This window comes from Pocillopora damicornis, chromosome 1 (assembly GCF_964200805.1).
Source record: "Pocillopora damicornis chromosome 1, jaPocDami1.2, whole genome shotgun sequence".
NCBI lineage: Eukaryota > Metazoa > Cnidaria > Anthozoa > Scleractinia > Pocilloporidae > Pocillopora > Pocillopora damicornis.
This window is the reverse complement of record NC_142670.1, coordinates 9,305,759-9,333,067: the sequence shown is the minus strand read 5'-3', so window position 1 is coordinate 9,333,067 and position 27,309 is coordinate 9,305,759. Positions and strand designations below refer to the sequence as shown.

General features: G+C 38.1%; 2 protein-coding genes across 2 annotated transcripts in view; both read right to left on the bottom strand.

Moving 5' to 3' along the window:
- Positions 1-27,309, bottom strand: part of LOC149051840 (replication factor C subunit 1-like) — a 362,202-nt gene that overhangs the window by 261,700 nt on the left and 73,193 nt on the right. The gene's annotated exons all lie outside the window — the stretch shown is intronic.
- The window catches only part of LOC149051846 (uncharacterized), a 34,449-nt gene that overhangs the window by 1,092 nt on the left and 6,048 nt on the right, over positions 1-27,309 (bottom strand). The window contains exons 3-8 of the mRNA XM_089214922.1: positions 7,582-7,647; positions 5,826-5,993; positions 5,490-5,567; positions 4,715-4,782; positions 3,809-3,881; positions 177-3,757 (exon numbers count right to left, since the gene is read on the bottom strand). Coding sequence (XP_089071048.1) covers positions 177-3,757; positions 3,809-3,881; positions 4,715-4,782; positions 5,490-5,567; positions 5,826-5,993; positions 7,582-7,647 — 4,034 coding nt within the window. The remainder of the gene's footprint in view (positions 1-176; positions 3,758-3,808; positions 3,882-4,714; positions 4,783-5,489; positions 5,568-5,825; positions 5,994-7,581; positions 7,648-27,309) is intronic.

Genomic DNA, 27,309 nt, shown 5'->3' with positions numbered 1-27,309 from the left:
CTCCTACCAGGTTTCCTAAAAAGAATGTTATCATTGTAAATGTATCCTCTTGATTGTACTGCATCTCAATTTGCCGGAGCAAAACATAAATTTCGCTACCCAACTGAAACATATAAGCAATAATTATGATTTCATGTAACTTTGTATTGAATAGAATGTGTAAATAGAATATTTACTTGCTTCAGCTTCGAAATATCCTTGAAATCCAGCTGGACGTCGTCACCAATAAGTACAAATGGTGCCCAGTAAATTACCTCCTTGAACTTTTCAATTTCTCTCATACACTTCATGGCCTGATTGAGAGCTTCACTTGCCTTCTTGCCATTGGCAAGTGCATCGTAGAAGAAACTCATGAACTCCAGGGTTCCCTCGTCACCAATCGCCCACAAGGTTACCACAACAGATCTAGCACCGGCACCCAAAAGTGCACGCGCCATGCCGACCACACCCTCGGCCATGACCTCCCCACGAGCAGTGTGACAGCAGCTAAGTACAACCAGACGTGCTCGCAACCCAGCTTCTATGACATCTTTCATCGTCAGTAGATAGTCTTTCTCTTGCGGCTGAGGGTTTTCTCTTGTGGTGTTTGGTGCCAGGATAACTTCTCCACTTTCCTTTTTACCGTGCGCTGCTATGTGAACTAAGGCCACTGATGATATTCGTTTTAAAACTTCATGTTTTGTTGCCATTTCTCCAGTGAGGGGGGAAACATTAAGGATACGTCCGATCATCTCCACTTCTTTCCTTGCTCCTGGAAGTTGCTCCAAAAGTCCTCCCTCATAGATGATGTGTTTGAAACATGGGTCGCCGACGAGACATATACCAGTCTTCATATGAAAGTCAGCTGGACAATCATGAATTAGTTGCAACGTCGTCAGAGAGGGAAGCACACGAATTCTTAAAGAATCACTTAGATATGATGAGTTGGAGTCCTGCAACGCTGCAAAAGGTACAAGGCAAAATTGCCCCTCAGGAACGAATGTTATCTCGTTGCCTTCGATCAGGTCAGCAATAGGAGCAACGATGATGTCATGCAGCTTCTTTAAAGCACTTGATTGGGAGTGCCTAACACCAACTCGGATCACATCATTGGCCACTTTCCCTTTTGTCGGCGAATCAGGAGGAAGATTTTCGATTTTAACAGTATCTCTTTCACGGATCTCCTCCAGAACAGTTTTGTTCAGCAGTTGGATGAAACACTCCAATTCATCCTCAAACTTAAAATCCGTGACGTGTACCTGTCTCAACTGGATGTTATCTTCACTGACGAAAACCCAGAAGTAAACGCATGGTCCATTAATAGCTATGAAAACTGTGCTCAATGGAACCCAACGCAGAGAATCAAATGATGCGCTGTGCGTTGAAGAATCTCCAGGCTGATATTTTGTGGCCATGAGATCTCTCAGAGCTTGAGCACGTCCTTTCTCTGCGGCAAGAAGAGCCTTTACAACTTGACCTTGATTGAGATTTATACACCACAAGCCTTTGTATGCCCTTTGGTGCTGATTACGATAAGAAATCTTCAGCTGATCGTTGAGTTGAAGACTGGCCCTGATATCATCATACAACTGTACACTCGACTGATAAAAGTCAAAGGCCATCATAAGATTTCCTTGGCACTCAAAACTTATTCCAAGAGAACAGAGTGAGCACGCCTCTCCAGTCCTATCTCCCACTTCTTTGGATATTACTAGATGACGTTGATAACACTCGATTGCTGTTTTCAACTCTCTCTGACGGAAATGAACACCACCGAGAAGGCAATAACTTCTTCCCTCTCCGGCCTTGTCCCCCACTTCTTTAGCAATTCCTAAACGACGTTGATGGTACTGGAAGGCTGTTTTGAGCTGTCCTAGGCTTTGATAAGCGTTGCCGAGACAGCCATAACTGATTCCCTCTCCAGCCTTGTCTCCCACTTCTTTAGCAATTTCTAGATGACGTTGATGGTACTCGATGGCTGTTTTGAACTGTCTTAGACCTCGATAAGCGTTGCCGAGATTGCAATAACTGCCGCCCTCTCCGGCCCTGTCTCCCACTTCTTTAGCAATTTCTAGATGACGTTGATGGTACTGGATGGCTGTTTCGAACTGTCCTAGACCTTGATAAGCGTTGCCGAGATTGCAATAACTGCCGCCCTCTCCGGCCTTGTCTCCCACTTCTTTAGCAATTTCTAGATGACGTTGATGGTACTGGATGGCTGTTTTGAACTGTCCTAGACTGCGATAAGCGTTGCCGAGATTGCAATAACTGCCGCCCTCTCCGGCCTTGTCTTCCACTTCTTTAGCAATTTCTAGATCACGTTGATGGTACTGGATGGCTGTTTTGAACTGTCCTAGACTGCGATAAGCGTTGCCGAGATTGCCATAACTTCTGCCCTCTCCGGCCTTGTCTCCCACTTCTTTAGCAATTTCTAGATGACGTTGATGGTACTGGATGGCTGTTTCGAACTGTCCTAGACCTTGATAAGCGTTGCCGAGATTGCCATAACTTTTGCCCTCTCCGGCCTTGTCTCCCACTTCTTTAGCAATTTCTAGATCACGTTGATGGTACTGGATGGCTGTTTCGAACTGTCCTAGACCTTGATAAGCGTTGCCGAGATTGCAATAACTTTTGCCCTCTCCGGCCTTGTCTCCCACTTCTTTAGCAATTTCTAGATCACGTTGATGGTACTGGATGGCTGTTTCGAACTGTCCTAGACTGCGATAAGCGTTGCCGAGATTGCCATAACTTTTGCCCTCTCTGGCCTTGTCTCCCACTTCTTTAGCAATTTCTAGATGACGTTGATGGTACTGGATGGCTGTTTCGAACTGTCCTAGGCCTTGATAAGCGTTGCCGAGATTGCAATAACTGCCGCCCTCTCCGGCCTTATCTTTCACTTCTTTAGCAATTTCTAGATGACGTTGATGGTACTGGATGGCTGTTTCGAACTGTCCTAGACCTTGATAAGCGTTGCCGAGATTGCAATAACTGCCGCCCTCTCCGGCCTTGTCTCCCACTTCTTTAGCAATTTCTAGATCACGTTGATGGTACTGGATGGCTGTTTTGAACTGTCCTAGACTGCGATAAGCGTTGCCGAGATTGCCATAACTTCTGCCCTCTCCGGCCTTGTCTCCCACTTCTTTAGCAATTTCTAGATCACGTTGATGGTACTGGATGGCTGTTTCGAACTGTCCTAGACCTTGATAAGCGTTGCCGAGATTGCCATAACTTTTGCCCTCTCCGGCCTTGTCTCCCACTTCTTTAGCAATTTCTAGATGACGTTGATGGTACTGGATGGCTGTTTCGAACTGTCCTAGGCCTTGATAAGCGTTGCCGAGATTGCAATAACTTTTGCCCTCTCCGGCCTTGTCTCCCACTTCTTTAGCAATTTCTAGATCACGTTGATGGTACTGGATGGCTGTTTTGAACTGTCCTAGGCTGTCATAAGCGTTGCCGAGATTGCAATAACTGCCGCCCTCTCCGGCCTTGTCTCCCACTTCTTTAGCAATTTCTAGATGACGTTGATGGTACTGGATGGCTGTTTCGAACTGTCCTAGACCTTGATAAGCGTTGCCGAGATTGCAATAACTGCCGCCCTCTCCGGCCTTGTCTCCCACTTCTTTAGCAATTTCTAGATCACGTTGATGGTACTGGATGGCTGTTTCGAACTGTACTAGGCCTTGATAAGCGTTGCCGAGATTGCAATAACTGCCGCCCTCTCCGGCCTTATCTTTCACTTCTTTAGCAATTTCTAGATGACGTTGATGGTACTGGATGGCTGTTTTGAACTTTCCTAGTCCTTGTTAAGCGTTGCCGAGATTGGAGGAACTGTTTTCTGTGACTATTAGCTCAGCATTAGTTTTCTTTAGTAATTGAAGCAGACGTTTGTTGTTTTTTTCAATCTTAAAACGTGTCAAGGATCGATAAATCATGAGTAGATTTGCGAAAATGCAGTGGAAATGTGTATTTTAAAAAAACAGTGAGAGTATTAGATAGAACCTTAAAACTGGAATGATAATTCGAAGGTGGGTTTTTTTCAGAGATTTGATTTCAAGTTATTGAAGAGTTTTTTTAGCTCTGAAGCGCATTTATTGGCTTTACGGGGATCAAAGAGAATGCCACATTCATCCAAAAAAGCGGCACAAAATGACAGATAAGAGACCCCTGTTCGCAGCGCGATGCTCGCAACCTACCACTATTGTCTTCTTTCGCGGATGTGCCGGGTCGAAGTTTGGCTATTTCAGCCAATTTACTGTGTTTGTATGGAAGTGCAATATGACTCTTATATGGGATTTGCGTAATTTGTTTGGGATCAAAGACGAAACGAGTGTGAACCTCGAAATTTCGTCCAAAGCAGCAACTCACTAACACGATAGCACACCGATGCTCGCAAGTACGATAATTATTTTAATTTTTTCAAAATTTTTTAATTTTAGAACTTTGCCATACAAATCCTTAGAAGCTTCGGACATTTTTAAAGGGCATTAGGAAAACTCTGCGCATGCTTGGCCGCCATGATGTCCCTCATTTCTGCCCATGAATTAAAATGGCCTCTTCTTTTGAGTAAAGTTTCGTGGAATAATCGAAAGAACTCTTTAGGAATATTTTAGCTTTTTAAAACTGCTCAGTGCAGTATAAGAGAACATTGTTTGCATTATGTGTTGCAGAATCTGTCTGGAACGTATTGATTTTCCTTGAAATATTACTCGCATTTGAAACATTCGTCAAAGGATACGGCCAATCCCATATGCAACCAGCTCCTTGCTTCTTTATACAAGCAGATTTCAACACAAGCTCTGGCTCCTGAAAAACAGAGCATAATTGGTGGTACGAAGTAACTCATCACTGTTAAAGTATAAACGTATTAATAAAATGGACTTAATTTCCCAATTAGCTAGGAACAAAAATTATGATAATGAAGGAAATTTGAACTTATAGAAGAACTGAAGATGAACAATAAGAAGCTAATGCAAAGCGGCCACCAATTAAGCTTCAATTGATGATGAAACGATGAATTTATATCACGAATTCTTCTTTTTAATGCGCTCTTATGCGCTTTTCAGCACTTTTCGGGGAAATTTTCCGGCAGACTGCATTGAACAGTTTACAACTTTTGAAAGGGAATTTTTCATGTGCCTCCTTCAGTTACAGAAAAGATGCAAGAAACGGGGCTTACGGTTTTCTGTTCTTATCCGGGACAAGAATATCAAACCATTTGCAGATGTCACAGCTTAGGCGGCAGCACATTCTCCTCAGATATTTTACGACTCTGAGTGTTGGTCCGGTCTAGGGCTTGAACCCTCGACCTCCGGCGCTATACAACGTGAACTAAACAGGCAGCGATATTTGAGAGCTTGTTGACATTTTCTTATGCTTTTACCCACATCACAGACATTGACACACCAGATACAATTGACACTTGGGGTGTAGTCGCCTGCCACAAACCACACAATCCTCTTTTGACGAAATCAGAGAACAGAATGTTGATGGCTTATGTCTGAAAAACTCACCTTTCTTAATAGCTTTGATTAAAGTGGGTTCCAATTGAACAGCAACTGTTGCATCATCCAGACATTCCACGTAGTTTGCTATGAGATTCAGGAAATGAGGTTTAAAATAGTGGTCATCCAATGAAATTGCAGCAAAAAAGCCGGAAAAATTATAATTGCTTAAATTGCAGTCTTATAACGAGAATCATTTCTTTTCTTAATTTTCATCCACTAGAGGGGGATTCATGTATTTGTGCTTTTCCTCTGCTGTTGCTCAACTTCTTTCTGCAGATTGTGTATTCCGATATCTTGTAACGCTGCATGAGAGATTTATATATTTAGAAATGAAATTGTTACCCAAACGGAAATGAGCTGTTGCCCTGTTGCTGTAAAGCTTGGCGTTCAGTCGTTTATCTTTGCAGTTCACTTGAATTCCTTCCGTGTAGGAGTTTATCGCGTTATTAGCTTCTCCTTGTGTGTATACTTTGTTACCTTCCTCGAGACATACTTTCGCTATCCCTGAAAACACACCATGTTAGTGTTAATGATTTAGTAATGAGTTACACGACCCTTGGCGGATGATGCCAACTTTATATAGTTCCAAACGAACTGTTAGGTTAAAGGAGCTTAGAGCCATGAAAAAAAATCAGAAAATTTTAGTATTTGTATATTTTGTTCAAGTAAAATGTGTAAGGTGTTGGGAGTCTGGGCTGTACCTTAATTGACTATTACAAGTTCAAGTTTCTCGGTTTACATTTGGGTCAAGAGACTCTCCAAAAACCCTTTTACAACTGGGTTACGTTTTTAAAAGTATCCCAAATTTCACTGGGAGATCCTATTTCAACTCAACTTTGTTTACAATTGCACTTCAGGAGACTTTATCTGTGCATTTTGTTTGCTTTAAAATATGCAAGCTATCTGGAGTTTCAGCTGTAGCTTAGCTATAACCAGATCAAGTTTGTTTGGTTTACATTTAGGTGGAAAGACTTTCCAAAATTCCTTTTACACCTGGGTTGCGTTTTACAAAATGTCAAATTGGAATATAAAACCCCATGAGTTGTTGAGGAAAAATGTATAAAGCAAAGCAAAGCCAGGACCGGAAAAGGTTAAAACTTGTTAATGTTCTAATAAAGAAAAGAAACGTCGTACTGAGAGTGACAAGTGCGTCAGAAAAACATGCTTTTTTCTTTTTTTCTTTTTGGTTTATTACATACATGTAATTGTCTATTGAAAACAATCTCGTACAGGCTCACTGGAAAAAAATATTATTGGGAAAGTACTACTTTCCCGCGAATTTCCATTTTGCCTGTTGTGAAAGTCAGGGGTTCTACTATTTTGTTGGCTGGTGGTTTACAGCGTGAGCCTGGCGTTGACATAACTGTCCGAAAAGGTGTAAAATATTTAGAAGACCAAAACAGGCGATACGGCCGAGACAAAATGCCTCCTCTTCTCTGTAGAAATTGAAGTTCCTTGGAACAGGTATTGAACAATTAGGGACAAAAAGATGTTCGCGTAAATACTTTCCTTTTGGTGGCCTAAAAAAAGTTACCCGTTTGCAAATTTTTCAATACTGGACTTTGACGGGTCTACGGGTACCAACAACTCTCTCTTACCGAAAATGACTTTCGTACTAAAAGAGACCAAATTAACAATATTTTCAAGTGCAAAAGATAAATACTTTTTACTTCACAAATATCGTTCATATTAGGTGCAAATTGTAGATACATCTTTTATCTCCAAAACATTGTGCGTTGATATACAGATAGGCACTTCTAAAACTCAGAAAACTGAGTTTTACCAGCCTAGTGGGCCAATTTTGGCTCATTCTTCGTTAATTTAGGGCTCTTGAAAGCGTAGTCGCGTTCAAATTTTCCGCTTTATTGCTAATGAAAAATTAATGATGCCTACGCATTCTGCTCGATCGGATCGAGCAATAAATTCTTTTTCCCTTTGTTTTTTTTTTAATTTTCTGGTGATAAAGTTTGAAATTTAAAAAAAGATATTCTGCTGCTTCAAAACTTATCCACAGAACATACGCAAATTTTGATGTAAACGTGACAAAAACTTCACTGGGGCGTCTTTCAAAAAATCTTCTTTCACCTGGTGTTCTTACCTCTTAAAGGGTCATTGTATACATCCAGTTCAGCGTCACTTGAAGTAGCTTGAATTTCCTCTGTCGCTGAAATTGCCGAGAAGATATTTCAACTTTGTTAGTGATCACAACTATGTGCAAGTACAAATAGGGTTCTGATTCTGGCGTATTTAGTGGATTCCTCGAAACATTCAAGTCGAAGTGGTCCAAAAAATTGAGCACCAGAATTAAAGTATACTTAGTTACCAAACAGTACAAAATCACCATAAAGAAGTCTCTCCCTGTTGCTTTTTCTCACCTGTAGCTGGAAACTCATTTTTCACCTCCAGTTCACCTCCCGTTGTTGGGAGGTTGCTTTCTGCCATAGCTAGAAATAAAATTGAATCGATTGTACTGCGCTACATTGTGAAAAATCAAAAAGAGGAGACTCAAATGAAATTAACCTAAAGAAAACATTTTATACCTAATCATAGAGAAAGAATGAGAATCTCAAAGTTTCCTCCGTCACGCTATTGTGATTGCGTGACAGCTCCAGTCAAGTTCTGCGGGTTGTGTCATGTTTGTTTTTTCAATTGTTTGTTTGTTTGTTTGTTTTCGTAGTCTCATCTATGGAAACGTCGTTCTAGGCCGTCCCTTATCAAAGTGCGTTAGTTACAATAAACAACCTAGTTGTACCCGGTAGGTATGGATAAGCATGTATCAAAAATAATGCAAGACTCTTTCTCTCATTCCTTCATTTTATCGTGTGTGAGGCTGGGAGAATTCGCAAAACTTAATCGAAACCGAAACACCTTCGAGGGTTTCCGTTACCGTCACGAATTCTACCGACACCCCGCGAGCCGATTGCGTAAAGAAACACGTTTATCGACCCCGTTCTACTACAAAGTGCATGTGTAAAATGTCCCTTAAAGCTATAGAAAAATTACTGGAAAAAGTCTCTTTTATTATTAACAGAATTATAAGTTCTAGTAAATAAACTCCTTCATTAACTTTTTTTGAAGGAACCAGGAAATTGAGAATAACTGGAAGAGCTGGTCCCTCTCCAAATTATGTTGGGGAAGGATCCCATTTTTTCATTTCGAATTTAAAAAAGGCGTTGAATACGAGGTTATTTTGAGGGGCTGGAGAAGATGGCATTGGAAAGTGTCCTATTCATCAAAACTCTTGTTATGAAGTAACTTCATCTACAACAAATTGAAAGCCATGCGCAACACACAGACTCCTGCATAGCTTAATCTTGTAGGCCATCGAATCAATTCACTGCCAGGCCATTTGGCGGAGGAAGGAGACTGAAAGCGAAATGAAACTGAAAAATTATTTGTGAACGAATTAATGATCAAAAAGAATCTTTTGCAATATTATAGCGAATGGGAAATTTAGGACATTTCCCTGAAGCTGCTGAGGTAGTCTTGCCCTACAGAACAAGCTTCCGCTCCAATATCAGCATTTACTGAGCCCACAGTTTTATCTTCCAGCGCACGATGTAACCACGTAAACAATGTGTCTATTTAGTCCGCCATTGCGCCTAATGGTATATCTACTAAAACCGAACTCTGACAGATAATCAATAAGAAATGATACTACTAACCACCTTGTAGATACGTAGTTCGAACATTTGAAGACAAAAATTTATTCACCGTCGACGATTACCGTGTCAAGTTTTGCGAGGAGGTGGATTGATGTTCCAAAGCATTTAAAAGACCAGAATAATTAATCGTGTCGTTGACGAGTTTTAGTTTTCATACATGATCAAGAAATTGTAGTCATCGTGGTTCTGGGGTTAAAATTTTCACTTCTGTTGACACGTCTCCCAATTCCTCTGTTATTTATACGTTAAGGTGGGACCCACGAGCGAGCAGGAAAGCTGTGCTCTGATCGGCTACCCAAGAATGCAAAATGTGTTTTCTTTCGATTCCCACTTTTATTCCCCACAAAAGGAAAAAAAGAAATGCTTGTAGCCTGTTGAATATCTCGTATAATTTCGTAACTAAACGATATATTTTTGTCCAATGAATAAAAGCTTTTCCACCATTTTTGACTAAAACAGAGGTCACAGATTCGACCTAAATGAAAATAAAACAAAACAAAAAAAATCACAACGAAACGCGCAGATTCATTTGGTAATTCTATGGTGCATGAATATATTTTGTTTTAGTGAGATACATCCTTTGATCCGTTGCTGACGAAGCCTTCGTCTCGGTCCCGGCTTAAAATAAAGTGAGGGAAATTGGCCGATGTACAGCCTTCTTAAGCTCAAACTTGTTCAGTAATCCACACGCACATATGAGGTATTAGATAACCGCGCGTGGATATGAATTTTATCATCGAGTGTTCATGACATCTTTTACTCCTTCAAATAGATAATTCAATTCAAGCAGATAAATTCGCATCCATAGGCCAACACGTATCACCCTTTTTATTGAAAAGTTATTGATTGAAAATTTGAATCAAATACAATTTTTTAAACAGGTGCATCGAATACAGAGATCCGCTACCCCGAAACTCAGCTCGCCGGAAAACCAATTCAATTTCGGACATTGTAATAAAACAGTTTCTCATTACAAGAACTATTTCCTTTAGAAAAGAATTGAATTCAGCTTCAAGTAAAAAAAAAATTGAAAAAAAAAAATAATAAAAAAATAGCCCACATGGAAAGTAACACTATCATGTTAATAAATTCGATTCTAATGACGACATTGATACCTTTATATGTGAAGATATAAATGGTACATTAACAGCGTGCGGTGGAGATGTCACGTTTTGGAAACTGAAAAATTCTGGTATGTTACCGTTATTATTACTATATATCGTGAATGTTACGATACCAAAAGGAACGTGAGGGTTGTGTATTTTTTTTTCAACCTCGAGCTTTGTTTCAAACTTCTTTTGTTTTCGAGAGATATTTGCTGGTTTTGATATTGACGGGAGCTATAATTATATACAGCACGTTATCTAGCTTTGTCACATGTTAATCACGCGCTTCTGCCGCATAATCATCACGCACAGTTAAACCTTTAACTCCCGTGATCTAATTGTTAATTCTCCCCTCTAGCTGCTACATGTTTCATTTCAAAGTAGATACAGAAATTTGGTGTTAGTTCAAAGATAACGAATTCTACCTGATAAAACTTTGAGTATTCTCATTGCCTGTTTGCTGGATAATGTATTGATATTACAGGGATAAGTTACAAGTTATATCACTTCTAGGAGTTTAAGGCTTAAGGAAATTGCATCGCGTGCAGACTATTAAACCAGTCAAGTGAGAGAAACCATTGAAATATCTTCACATCTGATAACAACAAACCGGGAAATTCGACTGAAATTAAACTTGATTGTTTTCAGCCGCAAGAAAAATAAGATTGCGATCTTCCCTTATAAATAACATGAGCTCTACAGTTCTAATCAGTTGCAGAATGAAAATTGATTTGTACCTGTTAAACTGTTATCCTCTGAATCCTTCTATTCTCCAGACGATGTCATTTGTTAATTCTACATGCCTGAAAATATCAAAAATAATATTTTGCTTTATAACAATTCGATGAAAAAATGAAGGTAACATATTCACGAGTTTGAAAATCTAACCGTATCTAATGCCCAGTTTCGTGATCAAAATTGCTGTTCTTCTTTAAGAAAGTTATCGATTGTTTTTTAGTTTGTTGGTTTTTTTTTATTCTTTTTATGATTATTACTTGTTTACATGTTTCTTGATGGCGATTAGTTAATTCTGTGATTAAAATTCAGCTCTTTTTCTTTTAGTGTAAAACACTCGCAATCCGCAAAACCCCTTTTCTCCTCAAAACAGCAGTAAGCGAGACCATAAATAAATGGATAATAGTTCATACAGACAAGTGACCCACTTGACACTGGAATCAGAAATGCCGCAGCTTCGTAAATCCCTCATGGGAAGATAAATAAGCTATTTCAAGGTCTGGTATATTTATCTACATGTCAGGATTGATATTTAATCTGTCGTTTAACCTGATCTGACGGATAGGGTTTTTTTTTTGGGTCGTCTGTTAAAAATGATTTTTTCCTTTGTCACGAAAGAACCTAAAATTTCCTTTCTATCATTATCATCATCATCATCTTTTATTTGCCTTATTTACACAATAGAGAAAATTTATTTACAACGACTATAGCTAGAAGGCGAGGAGACCTAAGAAGCCACTGGGCTTATGGGAGAGCCATGTCACTTAGCTTAATAAATAAAGTAAAGAAAAAGTGCTGTGAATATGCGGCTAAGCCAATTCAGTGATTATTTAAATAAAAAATCTGGCATTTTCGTCTTAAAACTAAGAAGGTTTGACGAACGAGTGACTGAAACGTGAAGAGAGTTCCAAATTTTTGGACCTCGGTAGCGAATTGTAAATTGCTTGAGATTTGTACAGCACAAATGCGTTCGATAATTACTGGGTGTTCTGGTACCATAGATGTGAATTTGGCTATTCGTTACAAAAAGATAGAGAAGCAATGGAGGCAATAAGTTATTCTATAATAAAACATGGATTTGGCGATTTCAAACGTATTGACTTGGAAAATATCTAAAATTCTTAGTTTGGAGGAAAAAGGGGCGGAATGGGCGATAGTCTGAGTTGGTGATAGCCCACACAGCTCGCTTTTGCAAGTAATAAATTCTATTTAAGTTAGATACGTACGTGGACGACCAGGCGCAGTTACAATAGACGATATAAGGATAAATTAAGGTGTAGTACGAAGTGAGTTTGGTTGTAGAGGATAGGAAAAAGCGAGACCTGAATATAATACCTAATATGGTGTTTCCAGGTGAGATGATTATAAATGTCGACCCTAAGGAATTTGGTTATGTTAAACTAGGGTTTTACATCCAAAGGAGAGAGAAATGCCGGAGGTAAATTTCTTCTGTCTGGGTTTAAAAATTACGTAGTTAGCTTTCTTTATATTAACTGAGAGCTTATTGCATTTTAGCCAAACATCAATATTTTGGAGTTCATCATTATGTGCGGATTCTAAGCAATTTTTGTTTGAGTGAGAATAAAAGATATTGGTGTCCTCAGCGAAAGCAGAGGGTCTGTTAATTCAGAGGCATTAGAGAGGTCATTTATGTGTAGAATGAACAATAGAGGGCCTAAAATCGAACCTTGAGGGACACCACACTTGATGGTTTGCATTGGAGAGCAAGCTTGATTGAATTGGACAAAATGCTGGCGACAAGGAAAGTGGCTTTTAAACCACTGTAGAGCCACGTCACGGATACCATAGTGCTCCAATTTGGCAAACAAGATTTGATGGTCGAGAGTGTCAAATTATGTATTTGAGGACATGAAACTTTCGACATTGATGATCTTAGCAGTATGCAGGATGATCCTTTAAGTATACACTGTATGTCATGGCTCATTAACGAGAAATCTATAGCTAGATCTGAGAACTTCAGATCGTAAAATCCGCTGGTGTAAGATTCAATCCTGCGTTCGTGACGAGTAAATAAGCTCGGTATTTCTTTCATTCTTTTGTCGTATCTCTCAAATTATTTCTATTTGTATCTTTAGTCAATACTCTTCTATCTCATTCACTGAATTAAGCCGCTATTAACTTATTCTGTCCTCACCTAAACTCCTTTGAAAATGTGATTTGCCCCACAAGTGTGTAACAAAACGGTGCACTTGGCAACACCAGCAGTGTTGAAGAAGCTGAACATGAGTTCATCGAAATCGAAACATAAAATGGTGTATCATTGTTTATTTCGCGATCCATGATTCTATTTGTAGCCTTTTTTCCTTTTTTGGGCAGTCAACGATTCTATTTGTAGCCTTTTTTCCTTTTTTGGGCAGTCAACGAGGGAATTAAAAGAAAACAAATTTTGCTCTCTTGGGTAGCCAATCAGAGCACAGGTTTTCTTGCTCGCTCACGGGTCTCACCTTAAAGAATAAATAACAGAGAAATTAGGTAAACGTGTCAACAAAAGTGAAAATCTTAACCCCAGACCCACGATGACTACGATTTCTTGATCACTTATGAAAACGAAACCTCGTCAACGACACGACTAATTATTCTGCTTTTTTAAACGCTTTGGAACGTCCTTCCACCTCCTCGCAAAACTTGACGGGGTAATCGTCGACGGTGGATAAATTTTTGTCTTCAAATGTTCGAACTACGTATCTACAAGGTACTTAGTAGTATCATTTCTAACTGGTTATCGGTCAGAGTTCAGTTTTAGTAGATATACCTATTCGTGCGATGACGGACATAACGGGCACGATGTTTGAATGCTTACATCGTGCGTTGAAAGATAAAAATGTGGGCTCAGTAAATACTGATATTGGAGCAGAATTCTATTCTGTAGGCCTGAACCCTCGACCTCCCGCATGACAGTCCGGCGCCCTATTACCTAAACAGGCAGTGGTTTAACGACTATCAAATCAGCGAAAAAAATAAAAAGTAGGATGTTTATGTCATTGTGCTATACTCGGGATTAAAGAAAATGAAAACCTAAAAGATCTTGTATGAGGCCCAGTCTCAACTTGGCGTATAAATAGTGAAACAGCAAAGCTCCAAAATAGAATCATGGATCACGAAATAAACAATGATACACCATTTTCTGTTTCGAGTTCGATGAGCTCATATTCAGCTTCTTTAACACTGCTGGTGTTACCAAGTGCACCGTTTTGTTACACACTTGTGGGGCAAATCACATTTTCACAGGAGTTAAGGTGAGGACAGAATAAGTTAATAGCGACCTAACGCAGTGAATGATATAAACGAGTATTGACTTAAGATACGAATAGAAATAATTTGAGACATGAGACAAAATAATGAAAGAAATATCGATCTTATTCACTCGCCACGAACGCGGGATGGGAGTGGAGGGAAGGAAAATCTTAAAGTTCCTCTCAAGGACTCGAATCTTACACCATCGGATTTCACGATCTGAAGTTCACCCACATAGCTATAGCTTTCTTGTTAATGAGCCATGAAATACAATGGATACATAAAGGATCATCCTGCATACTTCTAAGATCATCAATGTCGAAGTTTTCATGTCTTAGAATACAGAATGAAAGATAGGACATTTCAAGCTTCTTCGTGACAAAAAAACCATTTTTAACCGACAACCGAAAAAAAACCTCCCCTTCAGATCAGGTGAAACGACAGATTTGATATCAATTCTGAAATGTAGGTAATATACATGTAGATAAACATGCAGCGATGCAAATTCTTAAGCCTTAAACTCCTAGAAGTGATATAACTTGTAACTTATCTCTGTAATATGAATACATTATCCAGCAAACAGGCAATGATAATACTCAAAGTTTTATTTGGTAGAATTCGTTCTCTTTGAACTAACACCAAATTTCCGTATCTACTTTGAAAGGAAACTTGTAGCAGCTAGAGGGGAGAATTAACAATTAGATCACGGGAGTTAAAGGTTTAGCTGTACGTGATGATTATGCTGCAGAAGCGCGTGATGAGCATGTGACAAAGCTAGATAACGTGCTTTATTGTTTTTTTAGAGGGCACGGTAACGAATCTTGCAATCTGATTGGTTCTTTACCCGGTCAGTATTTTCCTATCTCTGCCCACGGGCCACGGTAACGCTTTCGTGAGTCGCCGAGTACATCTCAACTTTCGTTGTCATTTTTCATAAATATACCTCGTTTTCCGGCTGGGCAGTATTTTTAAGCAAACACGTCGGTCACTACCTCAAGCCGATAAATAACTTATGAATCCTCTCTTTTCTCTCTATCAAATCACTTTGGTTGACAGAAAAATATTGGTTTCAGAATGAATTTGTATAAACAATATTGTCATTACGTTGGTTGACAAGCGGCCTAAAAACCGTCTGCAATTAATTTTAATCGTTCACAAAAAGTACCTAGAAAGTTGAAACGTGAGGTATTTGGTTACAGTTAAACTGAACGATGGAACTTTCATTCATTTAATATCTGAATTTTCTCGAGCAATTTTTTCATAGTGAAATAGCGAGCGAGGTTTTAATTTAAGTTCTACAACAAATATACGCTCCCGGTGAGTCTTTCCAATTCCGTTCAATTTGGACATTCGTACCGTAAATTGCACAACAGAAATTGAAGGATGTTTTTTGAGAAAAGGCTGCATTAAATTCTCTTGTGTCTCGTTGGAGTGTGCCGTTCCAATTTAGTTTTTGTGAAGGAAAGACCAGAGTTAAACACGCCATTACAGCAAACAAACGAGCAAACTCTCACAACTTCAAAATAAAAAAATTGAATTTACTCACAATTACTTTCCTCGCCATTTACTTAATGAACAGAGGTAAATCTTCGTACATGAATGAATGGTCGATGAGAGTGAATAATACTTTCCGTTAGATCATTGACTGATTTTGAAGAAAATATTGTCGTGACAGTCCTTGCCAAACTAGTTCTGTTGGTTTTCAAATGTTCCTACGCTTTTTTTTTCTTGCGCGCTCTCTAATTGACAGGTGTCAGATTGTGACAGATATTTGTAAAAATAATGTTTCGAAGTTTGTTTGGAAGCCTTTTAAATCACCTTTATCGTTACGGAAATGAAAATGTTTCACTGAGGCATCTCTCTTAAATTTGCATCACCTCTATTTCAACTACCATTTACTCACTCAAAAATTGTTCAGTTTATGGAAGATCTTGCCGTATTAACGGCCATAAATCATCCGGGTTCTTTCGGAAAGAATTTCGTCAAGTTTAAAAACAATAAATATGTTATTTACCGGCTAAGGGTCGGTCCGTATGGTGAAAAACTGTGACCTCGGTCTTGAAATGGTGCCATCGGCCTACGACCTCGGGCAGTATTTTCAAGACCTCGGTCACAGTTTTTCACCATACGGACCTCCCAGCCGGCAAATAACATATATGTATATAATTATAGCTCTCGTCAATATCAAAACCAGCAAACATCTCTCGGAAACGAACGAAGATTGAAACAAAACTCGAGGTTAAAATAAAAAGATGCAAAAAAAAAAAAAAACCCACAATCCCTAAGTTTCTTTTGATACCGCATCACTCGCGATATATAGTAATAATCACGGTAAGATGGTTGTCACTTTCCAAAACGTAACATTTCCACCGCACCATTTATATTATTGCATCGCGCGGAATGCCTGGAGATCATTAATTATTCATCAGCACTGAAGCGGGAGACTGAATGCACTCGCGCCTTGAGAAGTCCATAATTAGAGAAGAAAGGGCCGAAACTAGCTTAGTAGCGTTCATAGAATTCGGTTTTTCAATTGCCAGATGCCATAAGTGGGAAACCCAAGAGCAGGTTTTTGAAGAGAAAGGGTTATTCTTTAATTTAAGCTTAAAAAGGGGAAGTTTGAGGAAGCATAAAGACTATTCCTGAGCCTTTGAAAATGATGAAAAAACGCACACTTTTAGTATGAAGGCCGATTTCAAAAGTGATTTTTCAAAAACTCAAACCGGCTCACAAAAACTCAATAACTTCTTGTTTTATAAACATATTTCCAGTATTCTGAGATCAAACAATTATAATTTCACATTTTATAAACATATTTGCTATATTCTGAGGTCAAACAATAAGAATTTCTTGTTTCATAAACATGTTTGCTGTACAATAACAATTGTTTGTTTCCTCAAAACTTTTAAAGGGTTGCAAGTTAGTTTGACCTTAGATTAGCTATTACAGTTACCTTAGAAATAAGATCAGGTTTCTTTGGTTTTTTGAAAAGCTTCCTTTACCATCACTGTTATCCATGGCATGGATAACAGTGATGGTAAAGCAAGCTTAAAACGGCAGAAATCGCCAGAAACTACGACGGATACACAGGGCATGAGTAAGTTTTATTGATTTTACGCGTAAAATATTCATATTTCGAAATATTTTTCGTTGTAAATCGACCATATTTCATTCCCCATACTATTCCTTATAACGTGTTCAAATTTTCAACGGTTCCTCCCGTAACTTAACACCGAGTCACACAACGCGTGACGCGTTCATGAACTCATCGTTGGCTTTTTCTCGAGACGTGGGCTTGGGCCGCCTGTGTCTCAACTAATCCATTTTTGGAAAGGAACTTCGACTACAAATTTTAAAACTGCGAGGAATAGTTGTTGTCGTTCAGCAATTCTTCCAAGTTAAAACAGATTCTGTTTCAGGAAAGATCCATCTTCTATTTCCCGCTCTTGGATTTTTGGAAGCCGGTTTGAGTTTTTGAAAAATCGCTTTTGAAATCGGCCTTCATACTTAAAACGTCAGTTTTTTCGTCATTTTCAAAGGCTCAGGAATAGTCCTTATACTTTCTCAAACTTCCTCTTTTAAGCTTAAATAAAAGATTAACCCTTTCTCTTCAAAAACCTGCTCTTGGGTTTGTCAATTATTGCTTCTGGAAATTGGAAAACCGAATTCTATGAACGCTACTAAGCTAGTTTCGGCCCTCTCTTCTCTAATTATGGGCTTTTCAAGGCGCGAGTGCATTCAATCTCCCGCTTCGGTGCTGATGAATAATTAATGCTGTCCAGGCATTCTGCGCGATGCGATGATATAAAGGGTACCTTTACAGCGTGCGGTGGAGATGTCACGTTTTGGAAAGTGACAGCCATATTTCCGTGATTATTACTATATCTGAGTGATACGGTATCAAAAGAAACTTAGGGATTGTGTTTTTTTTTTTTTTGCATCTCTTTATTTTAACCTCGAGTTTTGTTTCAATCTTCGTTTATTTCCGAGAGATAATAGCTGGTTTTGATATTGACGAGGGCTGTAATTATATACAGCACGTTATCTAGCTTTGTCACATGCTCATAACGTGCTTCTGCCGCATATTCATCACATACAGTTAAACCTTTAACTCCCGTGATCTAATTGTTAATTCTCCCTTCTAGCTGATACATGTTTCCTTTCAAAGTAGGTACAGAAATTTGGTGTTAGTTAAAAGAGAACGAATTCTACCTGATAAAACTTTGAGTATTCTCATTACCTGTTTGCTGGATAATGTATTGATTTTTCAGGGATAATTTACAAGTTATATCACTTCCAGGAGTTTAAGGCTTTAGGAAATTGCATCGCTGCTTGTTTATCTACATGTATGTTAATCTGCATTTCAGAATTGATATCAAATCTGTCGTTTCACCTGATCTGAAGGGGAGGTTTTTTTTCGGTTGTCGGTTAAAAATGGTCTTTTCCCTTTGTCACGAAGAAGCTTGAAATGTCCTATCTTTCATTATGTATTTTAAGACATAAAAACTTTCGACATTGATGATCTTAGCAGTATGCAGGATGATCCTTTATGTATCCATTGTATGTCATGGCTCATTAACAAGAAATCTATAGCTATGTGGGTAAACTTCAGATTGTAAAATCCGATGGTCTAAAATTCGAGTCCTTGAGAGGAAAGTGAAGGGTTTTCCTTCCCTCCCCTCCACTCCCAACCCGCGTTCGTGACGGGTGAATAAGATTGATATTTCTTTCATTCTTTGTCTCATGTTTCAAATTATTTCTATTTGTATCTTTAGTCAACACTCGTTTATCTCATTCACTGCATTAGGTCGCTATTAACTTACTCTGTCCTCACCTTAACGCCTGTGAAAATGTGATTTGCCCCACAAGTGTGTAACAAAACGCGCACTTGGTAACAACAGCAGTATTGAAGAAGCGGAATATGAGCTCATCGAGCTCGAAACAGAAGATCGTGTATCATTGTTTATTTCGTGATTCATGATTCTATTTTGTAGCTATGCTGTTTCATTATTTATACGCCAAGTTGAGACTGGGCCTCATACAAGATCTTTTAGGTTTTCATTTTCATTAATCAGGAGTATAGCGCAATGACGTAAACATCCTACTTTTTAATTTTTTTTGCTAAACCACCGCCTGCTTAAGTTGTAGGGCGCTGGACTGCCGTGCGGGAGGTCGAGGGTTCAAGCCCTACAGAACAGAATTCTGCTCCAATATCAGCACTTACTGGGCCCACGTTTTTATCTTCCAGCGCACGATGTAAACACTCAAACATCGTGCCCATGTTTTCTGTCAGCGCGCGAAAAAGTATATCTACTAAAACTGAACTATGATAGATAAGCAGTTAGAAATGATATTACTAACCACCTTGTAGATACGTAGTTCGAACATTTGAAGGCTAAAATTTATTCACCGTCTACCATTACCGTGTCAAGTTTGGCAAGGAGGTGGATTGACGTTCCAAGGCGTTTAAAAAAACCAGAATAATTAATCGTGTCGTTGACGAGGTTTCGTTTTGATACGTGATCAAGAAATCGTATTCATCTTGATTCTGGTGTTGAATTTTCCACTTTTGTTAACACGTTCTCCCAATTTCTCTGTTATTTATGCGTTGTGGTGGGACCCGCGAGCGAGCAAGAAAACCTGCGCTCTGATCGGCTACCAAAGAGTGCAAAATGTGTTTTCTTTTGATTCCCTCGTTGATTTCCAAAAAAGGAAAAAAAAAGGAATGGTTGTAGCCTGTTGAATACCTCGTATAATGTCGTAACTAGACAGTTTATTTTTGTCATATGAATAAAAGTTTTTCCGGTATTTTTAGTGAAAGCATGAGGTCACAGATTCGTCCCAAATGAAAACAAAATAAAACAAAACAAAAATCACAACGAGACTAGCAGATTCATTTGGTAATTCCATGGTGCATGAAAATATTTTGTTATCATGTAATGTATCCTTTCATCCTTTGCAGAGGAAGTCTTCGTCTTGGTTCTAAAAATGTATTGAGAGAAATTGGCCGATGTACAGCCTTCTTGGGTTCACGTTTGTTTAGGAATGCAAACGCATATAGGGAGTATTAGATAATCGTGCGTGGATACGAAATTTACCATCGAGTGTTCATGACATCTTTTCCACCTTCAAAGAGATAGGTCAATTCAAGCGGATATATTTGCATCCAAAAGTGGACATGTATCATCCTTTTTATTTAAAGATATTGATTAAAAATTTGCATCAAATACAATTTTTTTAATAGCAGCATCGAAAATAGCGATCCGCTGCACGGACGCTCAGCTCATCGGAAAACCAATTCAACTTCGAACATTGTAATACAAAAATTTCTTATTACAAGAAATATTTCCTTAAAAAAGAATTTAATTCAGCTTCACGTAAAAAAAAAAAACCCTTAAAAAAAGCCTACATGGAAAGTAAAACTGTCATGTTGATAAATTCGGTTCTAATGACGACCTTGATACTTTTATATGTGAAGACATAAATGGTACATTTTCAGCGTGCGGTGGATATGCATATGTCACGTCTTGGAAACTGAAAAAATTCTGGTATTTCACCGACAACCATGTTACCATTAAAAATTGAACTGTAACCAGGATATGACATAGTGAAAAAGGTAAAAAGCGTCCTCTGGTTAAAAAGGTTTTAAAATATGAGCTTTCGGCTATTATACTATAGCCTTTAACGAATGTAAAAAATATAAGCGCGTGAATGGAAATATATACAGGGGAGGGTGTGAAAAAATTAAAAACTAAAAAATACAATAGGAGTGTAAAAAGCTAAGAAATGGACAATAAAATAGAATCAAATTACAATAAGATAGAGTATTGTCTTGGTAACGGTTTAGAGTTCTTGTCTGCGCCGACAGTTTTTGCGGTATGCCAAGATCCTAGTGTTTTTCGAACGCGGTAATTGCCTTTGTCTATCACGGTAGCGCCCAAGAGTCAAAAACAATCACGCGATTGACTTTGAGGTTCACAACCTTCCCTGTATATATTTCCATTCACGCGCTTATATTTTTTACATTCGTTAAAGGCTATAGTATAATAGCCGAAAGCTCATATTTTAAAACCTTTTTAACCAGATGAATAAAGGGGTAAGTTTCTAAGGAAACTGTGGTGCTGCGTCGGTGGGAGAGTATAATAGGTAATTTAGTGTTAACAACTGGGTTGAAAACGTAAGTTAGCCACCGTAAAGGGTAAAAAAGCTGACGTTTCGAGCGTTAGCCCTTCGTCAGAGCGATTAGAGGAATTGTGGGTTGTGTGTGGATTTATATGTAGGAAGTGGAGCTACACCATTGGTGGGAATGTGGTGACGAGAAAACAGGAATAAATAAGTTGAATGAAAAGCGCTCGTTGATTCCGTGGGGATTAAGGGTGCCGATTTGGAATATAAATTTTTGTTCTAGTGTTTTACGGCTTTCCGAACTGCCTAGATGTAAGGAAAGGCCGCAAACTGCCATATGCTGTTTAGAATGATAAGGAAGATTAAAGTGTCTAGCGACTGGTTTGGATGCGTCCTTGTCATTTCTTTCCACATCGCGAAGGTGTTCTCGGAATCGGTCACCCATTCGTCTTCCTGTTTCGCCGATGTCTAACTTATTGCAATAAGTGCAAGTTATGCAGTAAATAACATTGGCGGAGATACACGTAAAGTGATCAATGATCTTAATGGATCTTTTGGGTCCCGTTTTTTTCTCTACGTTATGAATGAAAGGACAAGTTTTGCATCGTGAGCGAGCGCATTTAAAAGTTCCAGGTTGGTCATAGGTTTGAAATGAACTCCTGAGTAAAAAGTTGCCTATGTTTTTGTCGCGTTTGAATGAAATAAGTGGGGGTTGCGAAAAGATAGTGCCAGTCTCTGAATCGTTTTGGAGTAATTTAAAATTTTTAAGAATGATAGATTTAACTGCGTGGTTGTAGGGTGAGATGTAAGAGTAAATGGAATGCGGTCAGTGTTCTCCTTCTCGGCCGTTTGTAGTGCTGCCTGTCGATCGATTAGTTGGGCACGGTGGTAGCCCGCTTGAACGACAGAAACAGGATAGCCGCGTTTATCGAAAAACTGGCACATTGCCTCTGATTTTGAAAGCCGTAAAACATTAGAACAAAAATTTATATTCCAAATCGGCACCCTTAATCCCCACGTAATCAACGAGCGCTTTTCATTCAACTTATTTATTCCTGTTTTCTCGTCACCACATTCCCACCAATGGCGTAGCTCCACTTCCTACATATAAATCCACACACAACCCACAATTCCTCTAATCGCTCTGACGAAGGGCTAACGCTCGAAACGTCAGCTTTTTTACCCTTTACGGTGGCTAATTTACGTTTTCAACCCAGTTGTTAACACTAAATTACCTTTTTAACCAGAGAACGTTTTTTACCTTTTTCACTAAACCACATTACCGTTATAATTACAATATATCGCGAATGTTACAGCATCAAAGGAAACGTAGGAATTGTGTTTTTTTTCCAATCTCGAGCTTTGTTTCAAACTTGGTTTGTTTTCGAGAGATATCTGCTGGTTGTGACTTTGACAAGAGCTATAATTATATACAGCACGTCATCTAGCTTTGTCACATGCTCATCACGCACTTCTGCCGCATAATCATCACGTACAGTTAAACCTTTAACTCCCGTGATCTAATTGTTCATATTCTCCCCTCTAGCTGCTACATGTTTCCTTTCAAAGTAGATACGGAAATTAAGTTTTAGTTCAAAGATAACGAATTCTATCTGATAAAACTTTGAGTATTCTCACTGCCTGTTTGCTAGCCACGAGTCAAATGAGAGAAATCAATGAAACATTTCCGCATCTGGCGACAATAAACCGAGAAATTTTGAGTAAATGAAAGTTAAAAGTTGTCAGCTGCAAGAAAAATAAGATTGCGATCTTTCTTTATAAATAACATTAGCTCTACAGCTCTAATCAGTTGCAGAATAAAAATTAATTTGTACCTTTAAACTGTTAAAGTCTGAATCCCTCTATTCTCCAAACGATGTCATTTGTTAATTCTACATGCCTCAAAATATTAAGAAAAACGTTTTGCTTTACAACAATTTCGATGAAAAAATGAAGGTAACATATTGACGGGTTTGAAAGATCTGGCCTCATCTAATGCCCAGTTTCGTGATCAAAATTGCTGTTCTTCTTGAAAAAAGTTATTGTGCTTGTTTTTTTGTTTGTTTGTTTTTTTATTCTTTTTATGATTATTACTTGTTTACTTTTTTCTCCATGGCGATTAATTAATTCTGTAATCTAAATTCAGCTCAATTTCTTTTAGTGCAAAACACTCGCAATCCGCAAAACCCCTTTTCTTCTCAGAGCAGGACATGTTACACTCTTCCCGCACTAAATCGATAAGGGTGAATTCACACCATGAGTTATATTGTAACGATGCAATTTCTCTTCAAGTGATCAACTAAATATATCCCTCGTTCAATATGATACACGTTTGTTTTTGGTCATCTTCCCATTAGCGTTACAGTTCTCTCACATTTTCATTTTCCGCTCTCACTGTGACAACTTCATAAAGTTTCTAAAAATAATAACGGTAAGCTTTTTTCTTGTAAGTAACTCCCGCCAATTCTGCACTTAATATTTTTGCAGTCAAAAGCGTAGCTGTCCAATGAAATCACCAGAGGGAGATACAAAGCTAAAGAAATCACATCAATAATATGTATTCTTTACGTATACTTTTTTTTCCAATTTTCTCGTCTTCCGATTATAATATGCTGCATATTTCTTCATTAGCTTTTCTCACCTCAAGAATACTTGCAATAAATTTAAATTTAACTCCAATAAAGTTCTTTTCCTATAAAAATACTTGACTTCTCGTTGTATCTAGAGAAAAGCATATTTAAATCGTTTCGCGTCTTGGCAAGAATTAAAGCGAATACTATAGATACTCTTCTTAAAGAAATATCCGAGGAGGATATTAAAAATTGTTTAAATCTATGTACTCCATGCATCTTTGTGTACAGAACCCTAGGTGTATCCTACAGGAATTTTATGAATAAATTGTTACTGAACCAGTTGTCTTTAAGTTGGAAGAGAAATCTGAGGCCCTAGCTCTCTGTCTCTTTGAGCTTCAGAATTCTTTGCTGAGTTTGGATGCAGAAAGCGAGACCATAAATAATTTTAGAACAGTTCGTGACAAGTGACAGACAAGTGACGCACATGATACTGGAATCAGAAATGCTACAACGTCATAGACCCCTCATGGGAAGATAAATAAGTTACTTCAAGGTCTGGTATATTTATCTACATGTCAGCATTGATATTTAACCTGTTGTTTAAACTGATCTAACGGATAGGGTTTTTTCTTTTCGGTCGTTGGTTAAAAACGATTTTTTCCTTTGTCACGAAAGAGCTTGAAATTTCCTTTATATCATTATGTATTTGAAGACATGAAACTTTCAACATTGATGATCTAAGCAGTATACAGGATGATCCTTTATGTATCCATTGTATGTCATGCCTCATTAACGAGAAATCAATAGCTATATGTGAAAACTTCTGATTGTAAAATCTGATGGTCTAAGATTCGATCCTGCGTTCATAACGAGTAAACAAGATTGACTTTTTTTTCATTCTTTTGTCTTCTGTTCCAAATTATTTCTATTTGTATCTTTAGTCAATATCCGTTTATCTCATTCACTGCATTAGGTCGCTATTAACTTATTCTGTCCTCACCTCGTTAACTCCAGTGAAAATTTGATTTGCCCCACAAATGTGTAACAAAACGGTGCACTTAGTATCACTAGCAGTATTGAAGAAGCTGAATATGAGCTCATCGAACTCGAAACAGAAAGTCGTGTATCATTGTTTATTTCGTGATCCATGATTCTATTTTGAAGCTTTGCTGTTGTTCTATTTATACGCCAAGTTGAGACTGGGCCTCATACAAGATCTTTAGGTTTTCATTTTCATTAATCCTGAGTATAGTACAATGACAAAAACATCCTACTTTTAAATTTCTTTTGCTGATGTGATAGTTGTTAAACCACCGCCTGCTTAGGTTTTAGGGCGCTGGACTACCGTGCGGGAGGTCGAGGGTTCAAGCCCTACACAACAGAATTCTGCTCCAATATCAGCACTACCTGAGCCAACATTTTTATCTTCCAGCGCACGATGTAAACACTCAAACAACGTGCCCATGTTTTCTGTTATCGCGCGAAAAAGTATATCTACTGAAACTTAACTATGATAGATAAGCAGTTAGAAATGATATTACTAACCACCTTGTAGATACGTAGTTCGAATATTTGAAGGCTAAAATTTATCCACCGTCGACGATTACCGTGTCAAGTTTCGCAAGGAGGTTGATTGATGTTCCAAAGCGTTTAAAAAAACCAGGATAATTAACCGTGTCGTTGAGGAGGTTCCCTTTTAAACGTGATCAAGAAATCGTAGTCATCGTGATTCTGGTGTTGAATTTTTCACTACTGGTGACACGTTTTCCCAATTTCTCTGTTATTTATACGTTGTGGTGGGACCCGCGAGACAGCAAGGAAACCTGTGCTTTGATCGGCTACCAAAGAGCGCAAAATGTGTTTTCTTTTCATTCCCTCGTTGATTCCCAAAAAAGTTAAATAAAATTAAAAAAATGCTTGTAGTCTGTTGAATACCTCGAATAATGTCGTAATTAAACAGTTTATTTTTGTCGTATGAATAAAAGCTTTTCCGGTATTTTTGATGAAAACATGAGGTCACAGATTCGTCCCAAATAACAACAAAACAGAACAAAATCACAACGAGACTAGCAGATTCATTTGGTAATTCCGCGGTGCATGAAAATATTTTTTTATTATGTAATATATCCTTTAATCCTTTGCTGAGGAAGTCTTCGTCTCGGTGCTTAAAATGCAGTGAGAGAAATTGGCCAATGTACAGCCTTCTTAGGCTCACACTCGTTCAGGAATGCAAACGCATATAGGAGGTATCAGATAATCGCGTGTGGATACGAATTTTACCATCGAGTTTTCATGACATCTCTTACACCTTCAAAGAAATAATTCAATTCAAGCAAATATATTCGTATCCAAAATTGGACATGTATAATCCTTTTTTATTTAAAAGATATTGATTGAAAATTTGCATCAAATACAATTTTTTAAATAGCAGCATCGAAAATAGAGATCCGCTGCACCGACGCTCAGCTCGTCGGAAAACCAATTCAATTTCGAACATTGTAATACAAAAATTTCTTATTACAAGAAATATTTCCTTAAAAAAAGAATTTAATTCAGCTTCAGGTAAAAAAAAACATAAAAAAAGCCTACATGGAAAGTAAAACTGTCATGTTGATAAATTTGGTTCTAATGACGACCTTGATACTTTAATATGTGAAGAAAAATTGGCACATTTACAGCGTGCAGTGAATATGCATATGTCACGTCTTGGAAACTGAAAAAATTCTGGTATTTCACCGACAACCATATTACCGTTAGTCTTACCATATATCGCGAATGTTAAGATATCAAAAGAAACGTAGGAATTGTGTATTTTTCTTTTTAACCTCGAGCTTTGTTTCAAACTTCGTTTGTTTTGGAGAGATATTTGCTGGTTTTGACTTTGACAAGAGCTATAATTATATACAGCACGTTATCTAGCTCTGTCACATACTCATCACGCGCTTCTGCCACATAACAATCACGTACATTTAAATCTCTACAAGTTATATCACTTCCAGGAATTTAAGGATTTAGGAAATTGCATCGCGTGCAAACTATTGAACCACGAGTCAAATGAGAGAAACCAAAGAAACATTTCGGCATCTGACAACAATAAACCGAGTAAATTCGACTGAATTAAAGTTGATTGTTGTCAGCCGCAAGAAAAATAAGATTGCGATCTTTCATTAAAGACAACATTAGCTCTACAGCTCTAATCAGTTGCAGAATGAAAATTAATCCTCTGAATCCTTCTATTCTCCAAACGATGTCATTTGTTAATTCTACATGCCTCAAAATATTGGGAATAACCTTTTGCTTTACAACAATTTCGATGAAAAAATGATGGTTACATATTGACGAGTTTGAAAGATCTAACCTCGTCTAA